This window comes from Ursus arctos, unplaced genomic scaffold (genome assembly GCF_023065955.2).
Source record: "Ursus arctos isolate Adak ecotype North America unplaced genomic scaffold, UrsArc2.0 scaffold_2, whole genome shotgun sequence".
NCBI lineage: Eukaryota > Metazoa > Chordata > Mammalia > Carnivora > Ursidae > Ursus > Ursus arctos.
Window position 1 is genome coordinate 33,266,843 of NW_026622874.1, and position 20,295 is coordinate 33,287,137.

At 40.5% G+C, this 20,295-nt stretch overlaps 1 protein-coding gene, 1 long non-coding RNA gene and 1 pseudogene across 2 annotated transcripts in view; 2 read left to right on the plus strand and 1 right to left on the minus strand.

The window, feature by feature from the left end:
• Window positions 1–6,195, plus strand: part of LOC125283455 (uncharacterized) — a 75,218-nt gene extending 69,023 nt beyond the window's left edge. Inside the window, exon 6 of the long non-coding RNA XR_008960431.1 lies at window positions 1,118–6,195. This is a non-coding gene — a long non-coding RNA (uncharacterized LOC125283455). The remainder of the gene's footprint in view (window positions 1–1,117) is intronic.
• Window positions 1,116–20,295, minus strand: part of LOC113250005 (complement receptor type 1) — a 76,117-nt gene continuing 56,937 nt past the window's right edge. Inside the window, exons 17-20 of the mRNA XM_057315270.1 lie at window positions 11,194–11,421; window positions 9,914–10,090; window positions 7,550–7,756; window positions 1,116–4,072 (exon numbers count right to left, since the gene is read on the minus strand). Of these exons, the coding sequence (XP_057171253.1) occupies window positions 4,014–4,072; window positions 7,550–7,756; window positions 9,914–10,090; window positions 11,194–11,421 (671 nt within the window). The 3' untranslated portion in view covers window positions 1,116–4,013. The remainder of the gene's footprint in view (window positions 4,073–7,549; window positions 7,757–9,913; window positions 10,091–11,193; window positions 11,422–20,295) is intronic.
• Window positions 10,776–17,700, plus strand: LOC130544263 (peroxisome biogenesis factor 2-like; annotated as a pseudogene).

Here is a 20,295-nt window from a genome sequence, read left to right on the forward strand (position 1 = left end):
TGTTTGTTTAGAAGATCTGAATTGCCTATATCTTAACTATAAAATGCCTCTCCTACCCTTTTACCTTTTCCTGGGGCCACTTCTACTGTCCTCTGTTGAATTTAAGATTTCCAACACGTTTGTTGATAAAAAATGGCAGGTTTGAATTAATGCACATTGATATATGGGAAAGAGGACAGAAAGGAAATTTATTTAAAAATGTGATACTTTTGCATCTGCTTTCTACAGGAGTGGCCTAATCCCTTTTACAGGCTTTTGGTGCTGGTGTTTCTGACAGTGTCCTTAAGGATCTGGATAGATAGAAATGTTAGGACACTTGGGCATAGCCAGAATAAGCAAGGACTGGGCAGATGGCTCTGTACAATAAAGAAAAATGGAATTTTGAATTTACAAGAAAACCAAGAGTCAAAATGAGGTACCCTGAGAACACATTAAAGATTTGAACAAAATGAACAGGTGGCTAATGTGAGAGAGGCCTAGGAAAAGGGTGGAAAGCCAAGGCTAACAGGGGGACCAAGCAGAAAATCCTGATCCTATGATACAGTTTAGGGTCTGGCATTTATCTTCTTAAAGACTAGATAGTAAATATTTTGGCTGTGGGTGCCACCCAGTCTCGCCCTTTGTGACTTCTACTCAACTCTGCTGTTGCAGTGAGAAAGTAGCTGTAAGTAGGCTATCAGTGGCTGAGGCTGGGTTCCACTAAGACCTGATTTACGAAAACAGTTACTTTTAGGTTCAGTGATTTCTAATATTCGGTTCTACCTTGTGCGCCACTTCGGGTCGTAGCATAATCTCCCTTTTCACCCCAATCCTTTAGCAAACCACGAAACAGTTACTACACAACAGCTGTGCTAGTAAGCTGCTACTTTGAATTCCTGGAATGCAGGCATGAGGTGTGGTGACAGGAGGTGTGGGGGACAGAAGGGAGAGAGCAGTCACCTGAGGCCAGGGGAGGCAGAGAATTCAAGGAGAGTGGGGAGCAGGGGAGGGGAAACCCAAAGTCTCCACAGGATCCTGAGGTGACCCTGTGAGTTTGAGGGAAGTGGGGGACCCGGAGGCACCCCCACGTGGCAAATGCTTGGGTTCCACAACAAAAACGAAAGCTTCCTTCTCACAGGTTCATAGCGTCCCTGCACAAAAATACAAGAGTGCTTTGTGAAAACAGTGCCTGTGCATAGCGCTGACGACAGTCCTCACCAACTCACTGGAAACAACCGGAATCCATCAGAAACAACCACCGAGGCCTCTCCCCTCCCTGAAGTACCTTCTAACTCCCCTGGTACCAGTGATCCGACCAGAGCAGCAACACACGCGGATCCTGCAAATCATCTCCAGCGTTAGTTCTCGAGGACATCATGAGCTCAGTATTTACTTAGGTACCTGCTGTTGTCCTGATTCATCTGCAGAGTTTGCGGCTTTACACGGCCGTCTTCTTGAGGATGTAAATGGGTCGTCTCTCGAGGTTTTTCATCTGTATTATTGCTAAGTGGCAGGAGAAGAAAAATAGGAAAGGTACCTTAATTATGTACATTTCAGTCATGGAAGAAATTCGTCAGCGGCTTTCATTTTGAAATTTAGGGCAGAATTTGCCTCAAGTTTCTGAAATCTTTGCAAGGTGTGTAAAAGGACAACATAACCAAATCCCACCTTTCACGACTAAGTCAAAACTCGAAGGAGGAAATCGTATGAAAACCATCCTGTACGGTGTGTCAGAAGACGCTGAATTCTTATAGACAAGTGTCCGTGCCTTAAAACAACACTTATTTCCAAAGCAATTCTGACTGGCAAATAATCATTTACTGCCAGATTGTGACATTGAAGCCTCACAAGGTCAACGGCTCCGCACAGTGGATCTTACTCAAGGCTTCCTCTTCTGTTTTCGCGAAGATGGGAGTTCTGTTTTCTGTACATTGATGTCCACAGTTTGGAGAGCAGCAGTAGTGGTCATGAGGCATAGGAGGACTGACAGTAATGCCAAGGATTTAACCACTTTTAAATGCCAATAACAATCACGGGTAAATAACAACAGCTAACATTTTCTGACCTTCATCCTAAGCGAGGCAGTGTGTTAAGTGAGGTTGGAACTATTGTCCCTATTTTACAGACAAGGAAAATGAAGTTTAGAGAAGGTACGTGTCTTGCTGAGGGTTTCAGAGCTAGTAAGTGGGTGTGAACACAGCTCTTACTGATTGCAAAGCTCCTGATCTCACCTGGTAACGCTACTCTGCCTCTTCAGGGGTTAAGATGCACTTCATTGTACAGAAATGAAATGAGAAATGATACAATACAGTGCGTTTAGGTTTCAGATATGTGTTGGTATTAAGCATTTAAGTGTGGAAGCACAAAGAGTTAACTCCTCCACTTACCAGTACTTCCTCATTACTCACTCACTCTACCCTTTCTTGGAAATTAGAACGAGGGCATCCCTTGAGACAAAGAGGAAGACTGAGTCAGGAGCCAGTTTTCACAGGATGAGGAAGGGCAAACTTGCATGAGGAAGAGTAGAGGGTTGTACTGACAGGTGTCCCGGGAGGGGCTTCCAAGGATCAATGACCAAATGGTTATCTGAGGAATGGCCTAGAAGTGGTCTTGGATGCTAAGTGGTATATGGGGTGTGAGAAAATACAATCTTAGTGTATGTTGAATGAATGGCTATCCAGTTGATTGATGGTGGTTATGAGATAATAGAAAATATGTATTATTTTCTTCCCTCAGTACTGGCACAGATCTCTGAAACACTTATATAGTTTTAAGTATCACTGAAAAAAATGTTATTATCATCTGTATTTCTTTTAGTGTGAATACTTCTCTATCCTTAATGTACATCAAGGGCCTGCTTTATAATTAGGAATTATTACATCTGTTTATGTAGTAGTGGTGGGTTTTTTGTGGGTTTTTTTTTTGAGGTTTTCTTTCACTTCTCTTTGGCTTTCAAGAGGAAGCGGTACAGTCGTAGACATTTTCTAGGAGAATATGGCTATACTTACCTTTTTTTGTGCTTTACAATTATCCACCAAGAACCAATGATGAATGAAAGAAAGAAGATCATGCCAAAGAAAATACCTAGGCAGTAAAACAGGGTCGTTGACTGCATGGAAAATGTAACCCACAGGTTTTAAACTCTAAATATCTAGTCCCACCGGAGGTTGCCAGTGAGTTTTTTAAATGTAACTATAAATTCTACTTTTATTTATTTATTTTTTTTAAAAGATTTTATTTATTTATTCCACAGAGATAGAGACAGCCAGCGAGAGAGGGAACACAAGCAGGGGGAGTGGGAGAGGAAGAAGCAGGCTCATAGCGGAGGAGCCTGATGTGGGGCTCGATCCCATAACGCCGGGATCACGCCCTGAGCCGAAGGCAGACGCTTAACCGCTGTGCCACCCAGGCGCCCCTAAATTCTACTTTTAAGAAACACCTCACACAGGCTTACCTTGAAGAGTTTCCCTCTACTCCTGGTTTAATCTAGCGCGTTAGTCTTACTACCGCAGGGTCACAGATAAGGGGTGAGCAGAGCAGTTTGTAACCTTTAGTCCAAAGCAGCCTTTCAACAGAGAGGTGAGAAGAGTGCGGGAGCTCGGGGCGGGGGCGCTGCGGGACCCTGCGCTCCTGTCTTGTGTAAGGCGCAGGCACAAGCTACTCTCTGCAACAAAGTCTACCACCAAACCACTCCTCTGACATGGGCTTAGGAAATTGGTCTTTGTGGCCTCCACTGTGTGCAAGTGGGCATGACACCATCCTGAAGAAACCTCCTGGGTTATAAACCAAAGAGGAAGTTGTGCTCTCCAGCTCCGTTAGAATAGAAGGACGATTATGCATTTGTAATGATTCAAAGCCAGTATAGAACCTTCGATAAGGGACACTACTCTTTCTGCCCGTGAGGATCCCAGTCCTGCCGCACCATGGCCTGAATTTCAACTTACTTTCCTTCTAACTGAAATGGTAATGTAGGAGACGTTGGTCTCTCCTTTTACGCTTCATTCACTGTAAGTGAATACTTACTGTTAAAGGTGCTAGAGCTCCTCATCCAGCCCTCCACGAAACTTACCGACTATGAGAGCGCTACTTGTACCTGAAGGGAAGACAGAAGCCAGGACAACATCAGTCTGGCCCACAGCATGATCGACAGTAGCTCTCAGCCAGTGACAATCCATCCTGATTTCTTTTCAGCACACAGTCTAATATTTTTCTATTATAAAATGCCATTGGTTTCCCTCCCACAACCTCATTTTATCTTGTGCACTCAGCAAAGTAGTTTTTTTTTCTTTTCAACTTAAAATTTTATCATAAAAGAAAATTACAGCAGAGAATTTATAAACCAGTATAAAAGAAATACATCACACACGATGGTACTACCCTGAAAAATCTTTTACTTGGTGAAACTGTCCTAAAATTGTGGTGTATATTTTTCTAGCGTCCTTTGCAGACTATGCCTGCCTAACTACTTTTTTCTACATTCAGCTCCAGAAAGCTATTTCTGGAATCTGTGATTCCAGGATGCCTCTAGTAGGTCTTCAGGAACTAGAGAGCCTTAAATTGATCTACTTTTCTAGGACTAATTCTACTTCTGTCTCTTTCAGCTTGTCAGCTCTAAAAAGAATCAGTAGAATGATAGAAGAGGGTGCAAGTTGGGGCACCTGGGTGGCTCAGTCAGTTAAGTCTGCCTTTGGCTTAAGTCATGATCCTGGGGTCCTGGAATTGAGCCCCAGCATCAAGCTCCCTGCTCACTGGGGAGCCTGCTTCTCCCTTTGCCCCTCCCCCTGCTCATGTTTTCCCTCTCTCTCAAATAAATAAATAAAATCCTAAAAAAAAAGAAGAAAAGGGTGCAAGTTCTTGGAGTCAAATTGGCTCAGTTAAAAATCAGTTTTATTACTAAATAGCCATATATTTGCCATGTTCGTTGAATTTTCTGTATCTCATTAATCTTACTTGTATATTAGCGATCACAGTACATCTAACTCAAAAGATTACTCATCCCCTAAATATTTATGAGAACATATTATGAGCTATTTGATTCTGGATGCTGGGGACACAAGTGAATAGACAAAAATCCCTGCCCTCGTGGAGCTTTTATATATTTATATAAATATATAGATATATTTCTCCCCACTTAATCTTGAAAACCACTTAATGGGACAAACTATTTTCATTACTTTAGGTATAATCATTAACTTGCTCAAGAGCTCATAGAACTAAAAGAACAAATGTAAAGGACTCAGAGAAGTGCTTGTCATAAAGGAATCACTAATAGATGGGTATTAGTTCTTGTTTACTGCTCATAATATATATTTTTTCTTCATCACAAATTTAATAGTATCCAAATAATACAGAAATATGTGAAGTAAAAATAAGAGTCCCTGTAATTTTTCTCCTTTACTGTTAAGAATTTGGCTCATTATTTAGTGGACTTCTCTTCCTAGGGCATCTGTGAAATGAAGTCTCAGGATGTAATAAGCCAACAATTCTGGCTATAATCAGTATTTATCGAGGAAGCATCAAGTGATTTCTTGCCTTTTTTTTTTTTTCCTCTTCTTCTTTGCCAATGTTCTCTGGAGAGCAAAATTGCTTTGGCTTAGAACCACTGATTTTTTAAAAAAATATTCTGAAATGTTCTGGTACATTCCTTTCTGGGACATTTTCCCATGATCTAAGTTTTTACGTAGTTATAGAATCTCTCTAATATTTCAACAGTGGAATGAAATGTTCAATATATGTCAACTTGTACAATCATCACAACCACCACTACTGCTATTTGCATGATAACACTATTAACCCTTCATTATATTTGCACATATTTCTCTTCAGGCTAATGTCTTCTAATTTACTTTTTGAAGTACATAAATTCTAAGTCAAATTTGTTGACATTTTATGATTTTCTCTGTGCTATTTCTAGCTCAAAATTTGGCCTTCTGTTTCATAAATATTCTTCTTAAGATCTACCTTAGCTTTGCCATGTTCACTTTTAAAACTTCTCTTTCTTCCATCGGGTATTTATTATAAGATAAAAAGAAAGGGTCAAAATTTCTTCAATGCTACCTTATAGCATTTGATCATCTTTTCCTTTCCCATGGATTGATGTCTGTTATTTTATCTGCAAGGTACTTTTATTTTATTTATAATAGCCTTTATTTTATTAACATCTGCTTTGTTCCACTTATTTATAAAAATAAATTAATATTTTTGTGTTGGCATAAAGTGATTCATGTATTGTGGCTTTATATTTTGTTTTAATATCTGGTAGGGCTGTTCCTCCAATTATGTGAATTTTCTCTCACAGCCACATCTTCAGAATTCTCTAAAGGCATCCAGTCAGTTCAACAGTGAGATTTTTGCCAAAGAAGTACATATAATTTGACATTAAGGGACTGTCAGATTTATAATTTGGAACTATTATGTGAGTCAGCTTAGTTAACACATTTAAGGAATTAACTATAAAAAATAGATCTTGAACAATCTTAGCATTCAATCATATAACAAAGAGTTATAAAAATTGTGGAGGGCAGCCTCGCACTAATTTCGCTTAAGGATGATTATACAAATTTTGCTCATCAGCAACTGATGTATACAAGTTTAGGGTTTAGGATTTTCTATCTTATATCACTTTCTAGTTGTTAGCAGAGGGCTACTCTTCTGAGCTCAATGATACATGATTTTTAAAAATTAAGTAATTAATTTTTTAATTTAATATACTGTGTTCTTAGTTTCAGGGGTAGAGTTTAGTGATTCATCAGTTGCATACAACACTCAGTGCTCATTATACCAGGTGCCCTCCCTAACGCCCATCACCCAGTTACCCTATCCCTCTACCCACCTCCCCTCTAGCAACCCTCAGTTTGTTCCCTATAGTTAAGAGTCTCTTATGGTTTGCCTCCCTCTCTGTTTTTAACTCATTTTATTTTTCCTTCCCTTCTCCTCTGTTCATCTGTTTTGTTCTTCAATAAATAAAGAAGATGTGGTATATATATACAATGGAATATTACTCAGCCATCAAAAAGAATAAACTCTTGCCATTTGCAATGACGTGGATAAAACTAGAGGGTAATATGCTAAGAGAAATAAGTCAGTCAGAGAAAGACAGATACCATATGATTTCACTCATACGTGCTTTCTAAATCTGCTCTATCCAGCTGTACCCCCTTAAAATCCTGTAGTCTACATCAGTGAGGGAGACCAGCTATCTTGTCTCTGTACCTTGTAAAGTGCTCCCTCATTTGTGTTGAAATATTCTTGAAGGCCTGCTCTACCACTGATGTGCTCCTGAACTTTAAGGCCCACAGGCTATAAACAAATCATTACTATGCCATGTAATCGACAATAGAGCAATACAGACAAAAAAGGGTTCAGGGGGGTTCCTGAGGAGAGATGAATGGGTTGAGCGGTGTGAGAAGAGCAAGACTTGCCTTACTTTCATTTCTAAGGTCTTTCTGGGAAGAATTAGGAGCTCCTGTTGTGCTCCTTAGCTCTTAGCAGGTGCTATAAACATCACACCACATTCAATGACAGTATAGATGAATGAATGAATAGTAACCATGACTAAGGAAGGACCTACATTTCTTGCAGCTCCATTGACTAGATGTACATATGGCCAGAGGAGGGTTCCATGTGTCATCTGCCTGGCACTGGCTCTGGGGACTGCCTTTCAGTGTATACCCATCTTCACACTCGAAAGTTATATTATCTCCATAGCGATACACTTTTCTCATGTCCAGGTCCTTCCGGATTCCATTCATCGACTCTGGGAGGATACATGTTACCTCTGAAATTAGAAAAATGAGAAGGAAGTTGAAATTTTATTATTCATTGTTAGTTGAAACTGCCATAATGGAGAGATGTATGACCTTAAACTACTTTGCCTTCAGAAAAGATGAGTCATGTTTTCAGTCAAGAACTCCTGAGACCCGCTCAGCATCTTAGGATTTTAAATTCTCTGACTTTTCATTTCTTGGGTAAAGTAAGGAAATATGGAATGTATTACACATCCACTTTTAATTATTGACACCTCTGCAGCTGTGGAAAGGTTGGGAATTACGATAACCATGCTCTAACCCTGGATCCACTTGTGTCCCACCGTAAGGAAACAGGACTATCACATTAACTCTCTTTAGGTATACAACAGATACCTGTATTCTGCTTCCTGATTATCAAATGCTTGTTTCTGGCTCATTTCTATGCATAAACTAAGAAGCTAGTAAATCATGATTCTAAATTTAAAATGTAAGTTTTCTACTTTCTTTTATCTTATTTAGCTTATTCTTTGTTTTGCTTTCTTTCTCTGCCCAGCTATTGACACCTTCTTCAGCTTCAAGCAAAGCCTGCTTTTTGGTTGTAATTATCCCAACATGAGGCTTAATTATTTTCTTCTGTATAGGAACCAACAAGGTAAAGTGGTATTTTCCAAAGTATGGTCTGTGGTCTTCCTACAGCAGAATATGCTGATTAGTTTGTTAAAAGTAGACCAAACCCCAGCTTAAAATGTCAGAATCAGAGTTCTTAGGAATGGCGCTTGAGATCCTAATCTTAACGGGGTTCCTGGCTGGTTTTGCTAATGCTGAAGACCCACAGTGACCACGATAAAGCATGTTCGAAGAGGACAGTTATTAAGACAAAATGAATTTTACTTGAAAGCAGCCACCAAGAGAATAGAATATTACCCTTTTGTTTTCAGGAGAAGAACCTTCTCAGAGTCTTAATTGGAATACTTAATCTTTGAAGTATTCCCCGAATCTTCCTACTTCTCCATGCAACTAAAGCAAGGAAGGGTAAGCGTTCCTATTTCTGTAGAGATATAGGGACTCCGCAGTTTATGCAGTCCATTCTTGCAAATAAATACAGGAGAGCCACTTAACCATCTCTGTGGAGATTTTCTCTCTACATTTTCTCTCTCTCTAAAATCAGAGGGTGGCTAGCCAAAAAGTCTGACTTTTAGGTTGGGGAGGGCCCTCTGGTCCTATACCCACCAAGGCAGTCATAGGACTAACTGCTCCTTAACATTTGAAACATGGGCATGTCTGAAGTCCCTCCTACCTCATCCCTGCCCTTAGCTTAGTTTTCTAAAAAAGAAAAGAAAACAGACAAAAAGCAAATTGCTAACTTAGAATTGTGCAAAGTCAAAAGAACCACATTTGAAAGGAGACAGAATATAGTGCAGTGTTTAAAAGCATGGGCTAGGCAGTGGCCCAGTGCTGGCACCACCACCCACGAGCTGCACACCATGGACTAGTTCTGGGTCTCTCAATTCCCTCTTCTGTAGAACAGCAAGAATAATCCCACCTCATCAGACTCTTTTGGAGACTAACACAAACAATTTTTATTAAAGGCCTCAGTACCATGCTTAGTCACAGAATATTATTTTTAATTCCATATTTTGTAGTTTTAAAGAATATTGCCAACAAAAGATTTTAAGTGTATGCAAACATAGACTGGAGTAAAGGCAGTAATTCCTGGAACTCTTTCTAGGGAAGCGATGAAATGAGCACTTCACCTTTGGTCTCGGAAATTACAGTAAGGACCCATATTCAGTAATTCCAGGAATTAATTGCTCTCGACTTTGCTCCAAGCTTCAATTTTCCTCACTGAAAAACTGTGCTTCTAGCCTCTTATTTAAGGTATTTGTGAGGACCACTTGTGACCCTCTGAGGTCCTTCTGAGCTGAGATATATTATTGGTTAAAAGCCTGCAAGTCATTTTAAATTGGTGTTTGATGTCTACTGTATTACTGGAAATTCCAACAGTTCTTCCTACTAATTTGGTAGAGCTGAGACTCCTTGGATAGTCTCCTGCCCATCTTTTTTCCCCCTGCTTTTCTCCCTCCCTTATTGACACTCATTTCACAATCTTCTCAGAAAGATCTCTCAGCCTTATCAAACTCATACATCAATTTTCCATTAAAAAACCCAGCAGGAATAAGAAACACCTTTGCAATAATGATCAGATTGGCTCCAGGTTCCCTGGTATGTGCAGAATATGAAGGCTCTTCCCACCAACAAGTAGCCTGGGTCACAAGTGTAGTTGACGATCATCCCAGGAAGATAAGGAGACGCATGCCCTTCAATGTAATGCCCATTGTGGATCTTGGGCGGATGTGGGCATCCTAAGAACAAGATCCCCCCAAAACACAAGAAAAGACATTCAGTTAAACAAAGAAGTACAAATACACCAACATATCTAATAACGTCTTTGAATATTAGAGACACAGGAAGACCCAAGGCAGGCAAGGTCCCAAGGCACTACTTATCTACCGTTCAGTGGGAAGACTGACTCTTTAAATGTAGACCTTCAGCCTTTAAACAGGATCACCTGTATTCTCCACTTGCAAACGTCATCAGAGGGCAGTACCACCCCGATCGATCTATAAACGACCCCTTCAGTGCGGTCTGTCCTCACTGGTGCACAGAGCTTGTGTGGACAATCACAGCCACGAACGAGCCCCCGATTGTCAGGCACTGTCATTTAATGCCAGACTGATAGGTAAAAGGAAGGAGTTGCCAAGAGCACAGCCTTGAACTCCACCTCTCTAGGGCATCTTGAGTTCCCATTGCCAAAAGTGAGACAAAGGGTCAACAAAATGCAGTCACAGGCTGAGCAGAACACTTAGAAGGAGCAAAAGGAATACAAACCCCTGCATCGGAGTTTCTTTAGTTATTTCTCCTGCATCAAATCTGCAGTAAAATACAGCCATCAACATGTGCTTTTTGCTCTGCACACCCACCTATCCAATAGAAATACAACTTTTTTTTTTTTTTTTAAGCAGGTTCTATGCCCAGGAGGGAGCCTGATGCAGGGCTGAACCCACAACCCTGGGCTGTTCAACTGACTGAGCGACCCAGGCGCCCCAAAATATAACTTGGAATAGAGGTGGCAGGAGAGAGTGTTTTCTTTGGTGTTTGTTTTTAGTGTTTGAAAATAGTCTGTATAAAGTCTGGGCCTCATTGATTCTCCCCACTCTCTCCCTCCTCCTCTTCTCACTATCCCACACTCCTCACCCCAGTGGGAAGGGCCATCAGAGTACCACCAGTTGGGACACAGCTTGGCACATCTAGAACCCAGCTGTTATTTGCCCAGCAGGTAATTCTGTGTGTCTGACTTTTATAGGAAAGCCATGTTCCCAAGCAAAAATGACTGTCCCCATAGAAACAGGGAGGCTCTTGCCTAAATATTCTGATCTATATGGGGCATAGGGAAATGTGCACTGACCTGCAGGACCAGCGAGTTCACAGCGGGGGGCAGGGCCGCTCCAAACCCCGTTCCCTTGACCATCACTTGTGCAGAGGATGGTGCTCTCCCCAATGAGGTTGAAGTTCATCCCTCTGGCTGGGTGGTGGTCACACGTGTACGTAATTTCCTTTCCATAGGGAATGTCTCCCTGAGAAGTTCCAGTGTGATGCCCATTAAGGATAGACGGAGGATTTGGACAAAAGATTTCTAGAAAGAAAGCAAGAGCTTTAGGTTCCATTAGAGCTTCAGTCAAAATGATCATACAACCATGGGGCCCTGAGACTGTGTATTTTTGCCCTGAGAACACAACTAAGGTGGGTGGATTTGAATATGTAAGACTTTTTCAGAGAAGGAACTAACTGAAGTGAGACTGAATTATAGTTTATTGCAAAAGTCCAAGACCCTCCAGGTAGCTAAGATTCAATTTGAAAGGTAATTAATTTGTTTTTAAGCAGCTATTGTTTGCCTGCTTGATGTCCGGCATAAAGACAGTCCTTGGTTGACTTTGGGGGTACAAGACAGATGAGGTTGGCCCTCAAAGATCTGAAGTTGCAAAGAAATCTTAGTGAATCCTCATTAAACATAGACTATTGTTTTCAGCAGATGTAAATGTTATGTGATGATTCAAGACTAGTACCATCTGTATCAATACCAAATACACAATAGTGTCTTCAGAATACCCTGATTCCTATAGGGCTCTTTAAGCCAGATTACGCGGCTCTAGGAGCCTTTTAAAAATTTTTTTCCTTTTGTTTTTTTCTTTCTTCCAAGTGACCGGCTGTGATTTCTTTCTGCTTTTAGTGTATCTGTTTCTAGCAATTCTCTCCCTAAAACTAATCTGATGCTTTGAATCTGATGAATTTAGGAATAGATTCCCAAGCCTGTCAGAATTGTGTGAATAAACAAGCGAAGGCCTTTATACAACGAACAGTGATTGACTTCTCCTATCTAGATTTTATCTGTTTGTGTTTATCTAAAGCTTACTTATATATTTTTTATAATAATATTTTTTTATTATATTATGTTAGTCACCATACAGTACATCCCTGGTTTTTTATGTAAAGTTCCATGATTCATTAGTTGCGTATAACACCCAGTGCACCATGCAATACTTGCCCTCCTTACTTATGTATTTTAATTTCAGATTTATATGTCTCAGGAAGGCAGAGTTTGTTGGATATCTGAGTTTTATCCATATTGGATGTTCTTATAAAGTTCCATCACAATCCCATAAGATGTCCAAATAGATTTCTAGCACGATATTTTAACAGAATCCTGATTAAAGGGGCGATTCACAACTGAACAAAGGTGGTTCTGTATATGACATTTCTGCACACCTGTGCTTCAGAAAGTAGGTGGACAGTATTTCGGAGGCTGCTGTGGATCCAAGGGAGTTGGAATCCAAGGGAAGGAGGGGGTATTGCCCCACCCACATTTGCTGCAATTGAGGGAAAAGCAGACCTGGAGAGAGCCAAACCTGGTGGACATGCACCAGAAATAGAGAACTCGCAGAGGTCCAGGCAGCCTGAAGGGAGAAGCAGGTGCCCCGCAGGCAGGACAGAGAGGAGTTCGGAGGCAGAGGAGAAGGAGGGTCTTGAGGAGCCAGCTCCCTCTCAGGGCCAGAGACCTCCCTCACAGAGGAGGTAGACAGCGAAAGAGGTGAGTCACTGACTGGACCCATTTCACCCCAGCTGCACAGATTTCTGAGAGGGGACCTCTACAACTGGGGGAGAGAGGAAAGGGAGGGAGAGGCAGACAAGAATAACAAAGGGCATTGACAGAACCTGTTCCCTGGCCGTCATCTTTGGGATTTCAGCAGGAGGTCTGCCCTCAGACCTCTGGGAGTACCCCGACTTGAGGATCCCCCCCTGTTGGGTTGTGGGCACGCACAAAGCAACAGGTGCTAAACCCACACCTCCCCCAACTCTGCCATCAGCTTCTTCTATACCAGCTTTTTAAAACCAGTGCTCCCCAGTGTAGCCCAGAGCCAATGCAGGTTGAGAAACCAAAAACTAGAGCTATAGCGCCACCTTCTGGAAGTAAAAGGAATGGTTTCTAATTGCAGTAAACAACTAAATAAGGTACGTGCTACTTCAAATGGGATGGCAGAGATACATTTTGTCAAACACTGAAAAATGACAGGATCATCATATGGCAAAGAGGAAAAGGTTATTCTCCAGCCATCGATCTCAGAGGCATGAAATGTTGCAATCTAAATGATAGAGAACTCAGAACAGCTGTTATGAAGAGATTTGGTGAGCTACAAGAAAATTCAGAAAGACAATTAGATGAACTCAGGAATAACATTAATGAACAGAAAGAGTTCTTTACCAAGATGTGTGTGTGTGTGTATATATATATATGACAGAATATTACTCAGCCATCAAAAAGAATGAATCGTGCCATTTGCAACCATGTGGATGGAGCTAGAGTGTATTATACTAAATGAAATAAGTCAGAGAAAGACAAATACCATATGATTTCATTCATATGTGAAGTTTAAGAAACAAAACAGATGAACATATGGTATGGGAAATAACAAAAAAAGAGGTAGAGGGAAACAAACCATAAGAGACTGTATTTTAAGATTCTATTTATTTACTTGAAAGAGAGAGTGTGAGATAGCATGAGCTGAGGGAGAGGCAGATGGAGAGGGAGAGACAGACTCCCCGTTGAGGAGGGAGCCCGATATGGGGCTTGATCCCAGGACTCTGGGATCATGACCTGAGCCAAAGGCAGATGCTTAACCAACTGAGCCACCCAGGTGCCCTCATAAGAGACTTTTAGTGATAGAGAACAAACTGAGGGTTGATGGAGGAAGGTGGGTGGGGGATGGGATAGATGGATGATGGGTATGAAGGAGGGCACTTGTTATTTGTGCACTGGGTGCTGTATATAAATGATGAATCATTGAATTCTACTCCTGAAGCCAATATTGCACTGTATGTTAGTTAACTAACTAGAATTTAAATAAAAATTTGAAAAAACGAGTTCTTTATCAAAGAGACTAAAATTAAAAAAAAAAAAGAACCAGACACAACTAAACCGCTCTTTTATTTATGCACAATAAAGTTTTCTGTTTCTCTAAAACAAACAAACCAACAAACCAGACAGAAATTCTGGAGATGATAAATTCAATGAATCAGATGAAGAATAGATTAGAGAGTTAAGGAAATAGGACAGATCAGATCGAAGAACAGATTAGTGACCTGGAGGATAGAAATTTAGAAATAACTCAGGAGACAGAGCTAAGATTTTTAAAAAGTGATGAAACCCTATGAGAGGTATTAGATATGAGAAAAACAAATATAAGAACAATTGGTCTACCAGAAGAAGAAGAGAGGGAGAAGGGAGCAAGAAGTGTCTTTAGCAAAATAGTAGCCGAGAATTTTCCTAACAGGGGAAGGAATTAAACATACAAATCCAAGAAACTAATAGAATACCCTATTTTCTCATTGCAAAAAGACCCTCCCCAAAATATCTTGTAATGAAACTGCCAAAAACCGATGATCAAGAAAGAATCATTAAAGCCACCAAGGGGAAAAGAAAAAAGCAAACTACAAAGGAAGCCCGGTTAGGTTACCAGTGTACTTCTCAGCAGACACTCTATAGAACAGGAACGAGGAACGATAGATTCAAAGTGGTGAAAGAAAACTTGCCGGCCAACAATACGTTCTCTAGCAACGTTAGCCTTCAGCTATGAAGGAGAAAGAAAGGCTTTCCCTGAAAGACAAAAACTGAGGGAGGGTCACCACCACTAGTCCTGCCTTACAAGAAATGTTGAAAGAAGCTCTTCATCTGAAATGAAAAGACATCAATGAGTGATGTAACAACAAGTGAAAGTACACAGTGCTCTAGCAAAGGTGAAAAATAAACAGAAAACCACAACTCTTTTGGAATGGCGTGTTAACCAACTAATTATAATATAAAAGCTTACAGAAAAGAGCATTCAATAGAACTGTATCTGTATGATTTCTCAATGAATTCACAGCGTGAAAGGAGGTAACCTAACAACAAAAATAGAAAAGGGGAGGAGTAGGGAGCTGGAAGCTTTATAGGTGAATGAAGATAAGGCGTCATCAGCTCTGAAGCTGGCGAGGTCCGGAAGCCTGGGTAATCCAGGTTCTGTTGGAGAAGCCAAGCTTCCCAGAGAATGTTTCAGAAAAAGTTATGTGGAATGGGGGCGTTTCACAGACTCCTAAGAGACCTCCAGAGAAGACATGGCTTCCCGAGAAAACACAAAGAGGACAAACAAAGTGCTAAGAATAAGTGAGCTGGATGCACTTGAACTTAACAAGGCTCTGGAACAGCTGGTTTGGCCCCAGTTTACTCCGTGCTTTAGCCCTTAGCCCACTTTGAACCACAGGTGAAAGTATTCCTGTGGCTTGTCTTGTGGCGATTCACCGTTTACTCTTAAAATGCCACCGTGGGACAGTGCATTTTGCATATTCAGTACAAAAATGATGTTTCCCCGAAGCCCAGGTACCAGCCGCTGTAGCGAGAAGAGGGCTGCTATCACCTGTTTCGAAACCGCCATTCGGCATCATTTGGGAAAGCCAGGCCGTGCGTGAATATCATGGCTGGACTTTTGAAATTAGGTGGGCTGATTAATTTCCCGATTTTCCTTCAGAGGGGCAAGTTTGCAACTTAGACAGAACGTTCCCTAGGCATTCGTTCTGTATGTCGCAAGCCCTGAAACTAAACGTGAAGCTGCCTTTGAGTGTATGACCAGGGACTTCTCTGGCATGGTTTTGCTGAGTTTCTGATTTTTCTCTCACCACTTATTAAAACCCAGAAGTTGAAAGCTAAGTGATCTTCATGGTGTGCTCCTCTTACTGGTGCTCCTAACAGTGGCAATCCATCAGCCACCAGCAGCAAACAGTGTTCTCTGTGTGGAGAGTGGCCCCCACGGGTCACACCATAGGATGTGAGCGTATCTTCTGTTACTGCTGTATGAAGAGTAGTTTCTTATTTAACGGGTACTTTCCTCGTCCTAAGTGTGGCAAAGACGTACACAGTCTGCAGCCACTGAAACCAGGAATCGAGATGTCAGAAGTTAATGCGCTTTAGAAACTAAGATTGTTTCCTCTGAGGAAAACTGTATTATGTTCAAATCCTTAATATTAGTCATCCTAAGCATACCGTTTAGATGTCTTTTATGAGGGGATGTGCTTCTCAGCCACCGTCTTCTGTTCCTTTCCAAGCATGAGGAAATTCTAATCACCAGAAACCACATGATTCTGAATATATTATGTAAATAATAATGTTTATTTTTCTCTAAATCATTGTATTCAATTCTTAATGTCGAGAATAATGGACAGTTTTTGTCAGACTAATAAAAATGCTCTTTCATTTTGCTAGTTCCTAGAAAGAGGTTAGAGCCTAAAATGATTTTGGAGACTCTGGGAAGAGTGTGTATTTATTTTCAGAGATGGCATTATAATGTCATAATCTGACAATGATGAGACCCTGGTGTTTTGAGCCTTAAGATCTAGTGGCCCCAGTTGTAATTTTAAGCTTTTCTCTAAACCCTATTTTTGAGGGGTTCGGTTGGCTTCATTCTCAGGCAAAGTGATGGCCACCAGCAACTCCAGACTGGTGTTCTGCCGCTTTCTGATCCCCCCGGAGAGAGAGCTTCTTGAGTAATAGTTCCAGCTAAGTCCAGGACCCCATTATCATCAGTCTGCCTGGGATTACACATTTGTGAAGCAGGACAGAAAAGGACTCCTCTTGATTACTAGATGTGTACCACGTGGGCCCATAGTAGGAGAGCAGGCAGTTCACCCCAGGAAACCCAGGTGCCATTACAAGAATAGTGGATGGCGGACAGCTAAAAACAACAGATCCCTACTGGAGTCTACATTTGCCTTTTTTATATCAAAAGTCTGTACGCATTCTTTAATTTTACCAGTGATCTGATTTGATCAGGACATAAGTAACTGAATGGTTGAGTCAGACTGCAGATTTAAAAGGATTAATAAATCAAGATTTTGTTATACCAACAACAACAACAAAAGATCAGGCGTTATCAACATAAAAAGGACTATTTCCTCTATGACATGTAAGCCACATGGTAAACCCAAAGCAAAAATCTCGAGTCATGAAACATAGAAAATGAGGAGGGTGACCGAATCACCATAGGAAACCACCATTTTGCAAAGATAAACAGAAACAGAGAGAAAAAGAAACAAAGGAGGAACAAGACAGCCAGAAGGCAAATGATACGATGACAGTAATAAGTCCTTATGTAGCAATAGTTACTCGAAATACAAATGGATCAATCCATCAATCACAAGGCACAGAGTAGCTGAATAGATAAGAAATAAGACTAACTATACGCAGCCCACAGGAAATTCATTTCAGCCCTGAAGACACACGTAGACTCAAAGTGAAGGGATGGAGCAGGATATTCTACGCAAGTGGAAATCAAAAGAACGTGGGCATACTCATACTTTGTATAAGACAAAATAGACTTCATGCCAAAAATGATAACAAGAGACAAAGAAGGTCATTATAAAATGATAAAAGGTCAATCTATGTAGAAGATATAATAATCGTAAGTATATACACACCCAACATCGGAGCACTGAATCTATTAGGCAGAAACACAGAGATCTAAAGGGAGAAATAGACAACTATATAGTAATAGTCGGGGACTTCAGTTCCCGTACTGTGAGCAATGGATAGATCAGACAGAAAATTAACAAGGAAATATTGGAATTGAACCAACTCGTGAACAAACGGACCCGACAGACAGATACAGACTATTCCATCCAACAGCAGCAGAATACACATTCTTCCTGAGTACGCACAAAACATTTTCCAGGATAGATCATATGATAGGCACAAAACAAATCTCAGCAAATCTAAGATGACTGAAATCATACCAACTATTTTTTTCTGACCACAGTAGAAATATTCTTTTTCTAGAAATCTACAACAAGAGGAAAATTGGAAAATCTATGTGGAAACTAAACACTATGTGGAAACTAAACGACCCACTTCTGAACAACCATTGGATCAAAGAAGGAATAAAAAAGGAAATAAAAAAATGATCACAAGACAAATAAAAATGGAAATACAACACACCATATCTTATGAGATGTAGCAAAAGCAGTTTTTTTTTAAGATTTTATTTTTATTTATTTGACAGAGAGAGAGAGAGAGAGCACAAGCAGGGGGAGTGGGAGAGGAAGAAGCAGGCTCCCAGCGGAGCAGGGAGCCCGATGCGGGGCTCGATCCCAGGACCTTGGGATCACGCCCTGAGCCGAAGGCAGATGTTTAATGATGAGCCACACAGGTGCCCCAGCAAAAGCAGTTCCAAGAGGAAAGTTTATAGTGATAAATGCATATATTAAGAAATTGGAAAGTCTCAAATAAACAACCTAACTTTACACTTCAAGGAACCAGAGAAAGAAGAACAGATTAAGTCCAAAGTTATCAGAAGAAAGGAAACAATAAAGATCAGAGTGGAAATAAATGAAGTAGAGAATACAAAAACAATAGACAATATCAACAAAACTAAAAGCTGGTTTTAGGTAAAAATAAACAAAACTAACAAACTTTTAGCCAGACTAACTAAAGACAGGAAGAGAGAGAGGGAGACAGAGGGAAGACTCAAATAAAATTAGAAACAAAAAAGGAGACATTACAAAAGAAATACATAGGACCATAAGACACTATTATGAACAATTATATGCCAACAAATTAGATAACTGAGAAGAAATGGATCAGTTTCTAGAAACATAAAACCTACAAGACAACTCGGGAAGAAATAGAAAAACTAGGGGTGCCTGGGTGGCTCAGCTGGTTAAGCGTCTGCCTTTGGCTCAGGTCATGATCCTGGGGTCCTGGGATTTAGCCCCCTCATTGGACTTCCTGCTCAGCGGGGAGCCTGCTTCTCCCTCTCCCTCTGCCTGCTGCTCCCCCTGCTTGTGCTTTCTCTCTCTCAAATAAATAAATAAATAAATAAATAAATAAAATCTTTAAAAAAATAGAAAATCTGAAGGGACCAATAACTAGCAAAGAGAATGGACTCAGTAATCAAAAACCTCCCAACATAGAAAACTCTAGGGCTGATAGCTTCACTGATGAATTCTACCAAACATTCAATGAAAAATTAATATCAACCCCTCTCAAACTTGTCCAAACAACTGCAGAGATGAGAATATGTCTAAACTCATTCTATGAGTCCAGCATTAGATTACCCTGACACCAATGCCAGATCAGGACACCTCAAGAAAAGTAAACTATAGACCAATATCCCTGATGATATAGAAGCAGAGTTCTGAATAAAATATTAGCAACCCCAATTCAAGAACACATAAAGAGGGAGATTTATCCCTAGGTGCAAGAATGCTTCAACATACACAAATCAATAAATGTAACACGTCACGTTAATAAAATGAAAATTTTAAAATCATATGATCATCTCAATAGATGCAGAAAAGAACATCTGACAAAATACAACATCCTTCATGATAAAAACACTTGGCAGATTGGGTATAGAAGGAACATACCCTAATGTAATAAAGGTCATATGTGACAAACCCATGCCTAACATTGTACTCAATGGAGAAAAATGGAAAGTTTTTTCTCTAAGGTCAGGAACAGGACAAGGGTGCCCACTCTCACCGCTCTTTTTCAATGTGGTACTGGACATCCTTGCTAGAGCAATTAGGCAAGACAATGAAATAAAGGTACACGAACTGGGAAGGAACAAGTAAAAATGTCACTATTTGCAGATGATATGATTCTGTATACTGAAAATCCAAAAGACTCAAACAAAAAACATTTGGAACTAATCAGTGATTTCAATAAAGTTGCAGGATATGAAATCAAGATGCAGTAATCAGTTGCATTTCCTTTTTTTTTAATGATTTTTTATTATATTATGTTAGTCACCATACAGTACATCCCTGGTTTCCAATGTAAAGTTCGATGATTCATTAGTTGCGTATAACACCCAGTGCACCATGCAATACGTGCCCTCCTTACTACCCATCACTGGTCTATCCCATTCCCCCACCCCCTCCCCTCTGAAGCCCTCAGTTTGTTTCTCATAGTCCATAGTCTCTCATG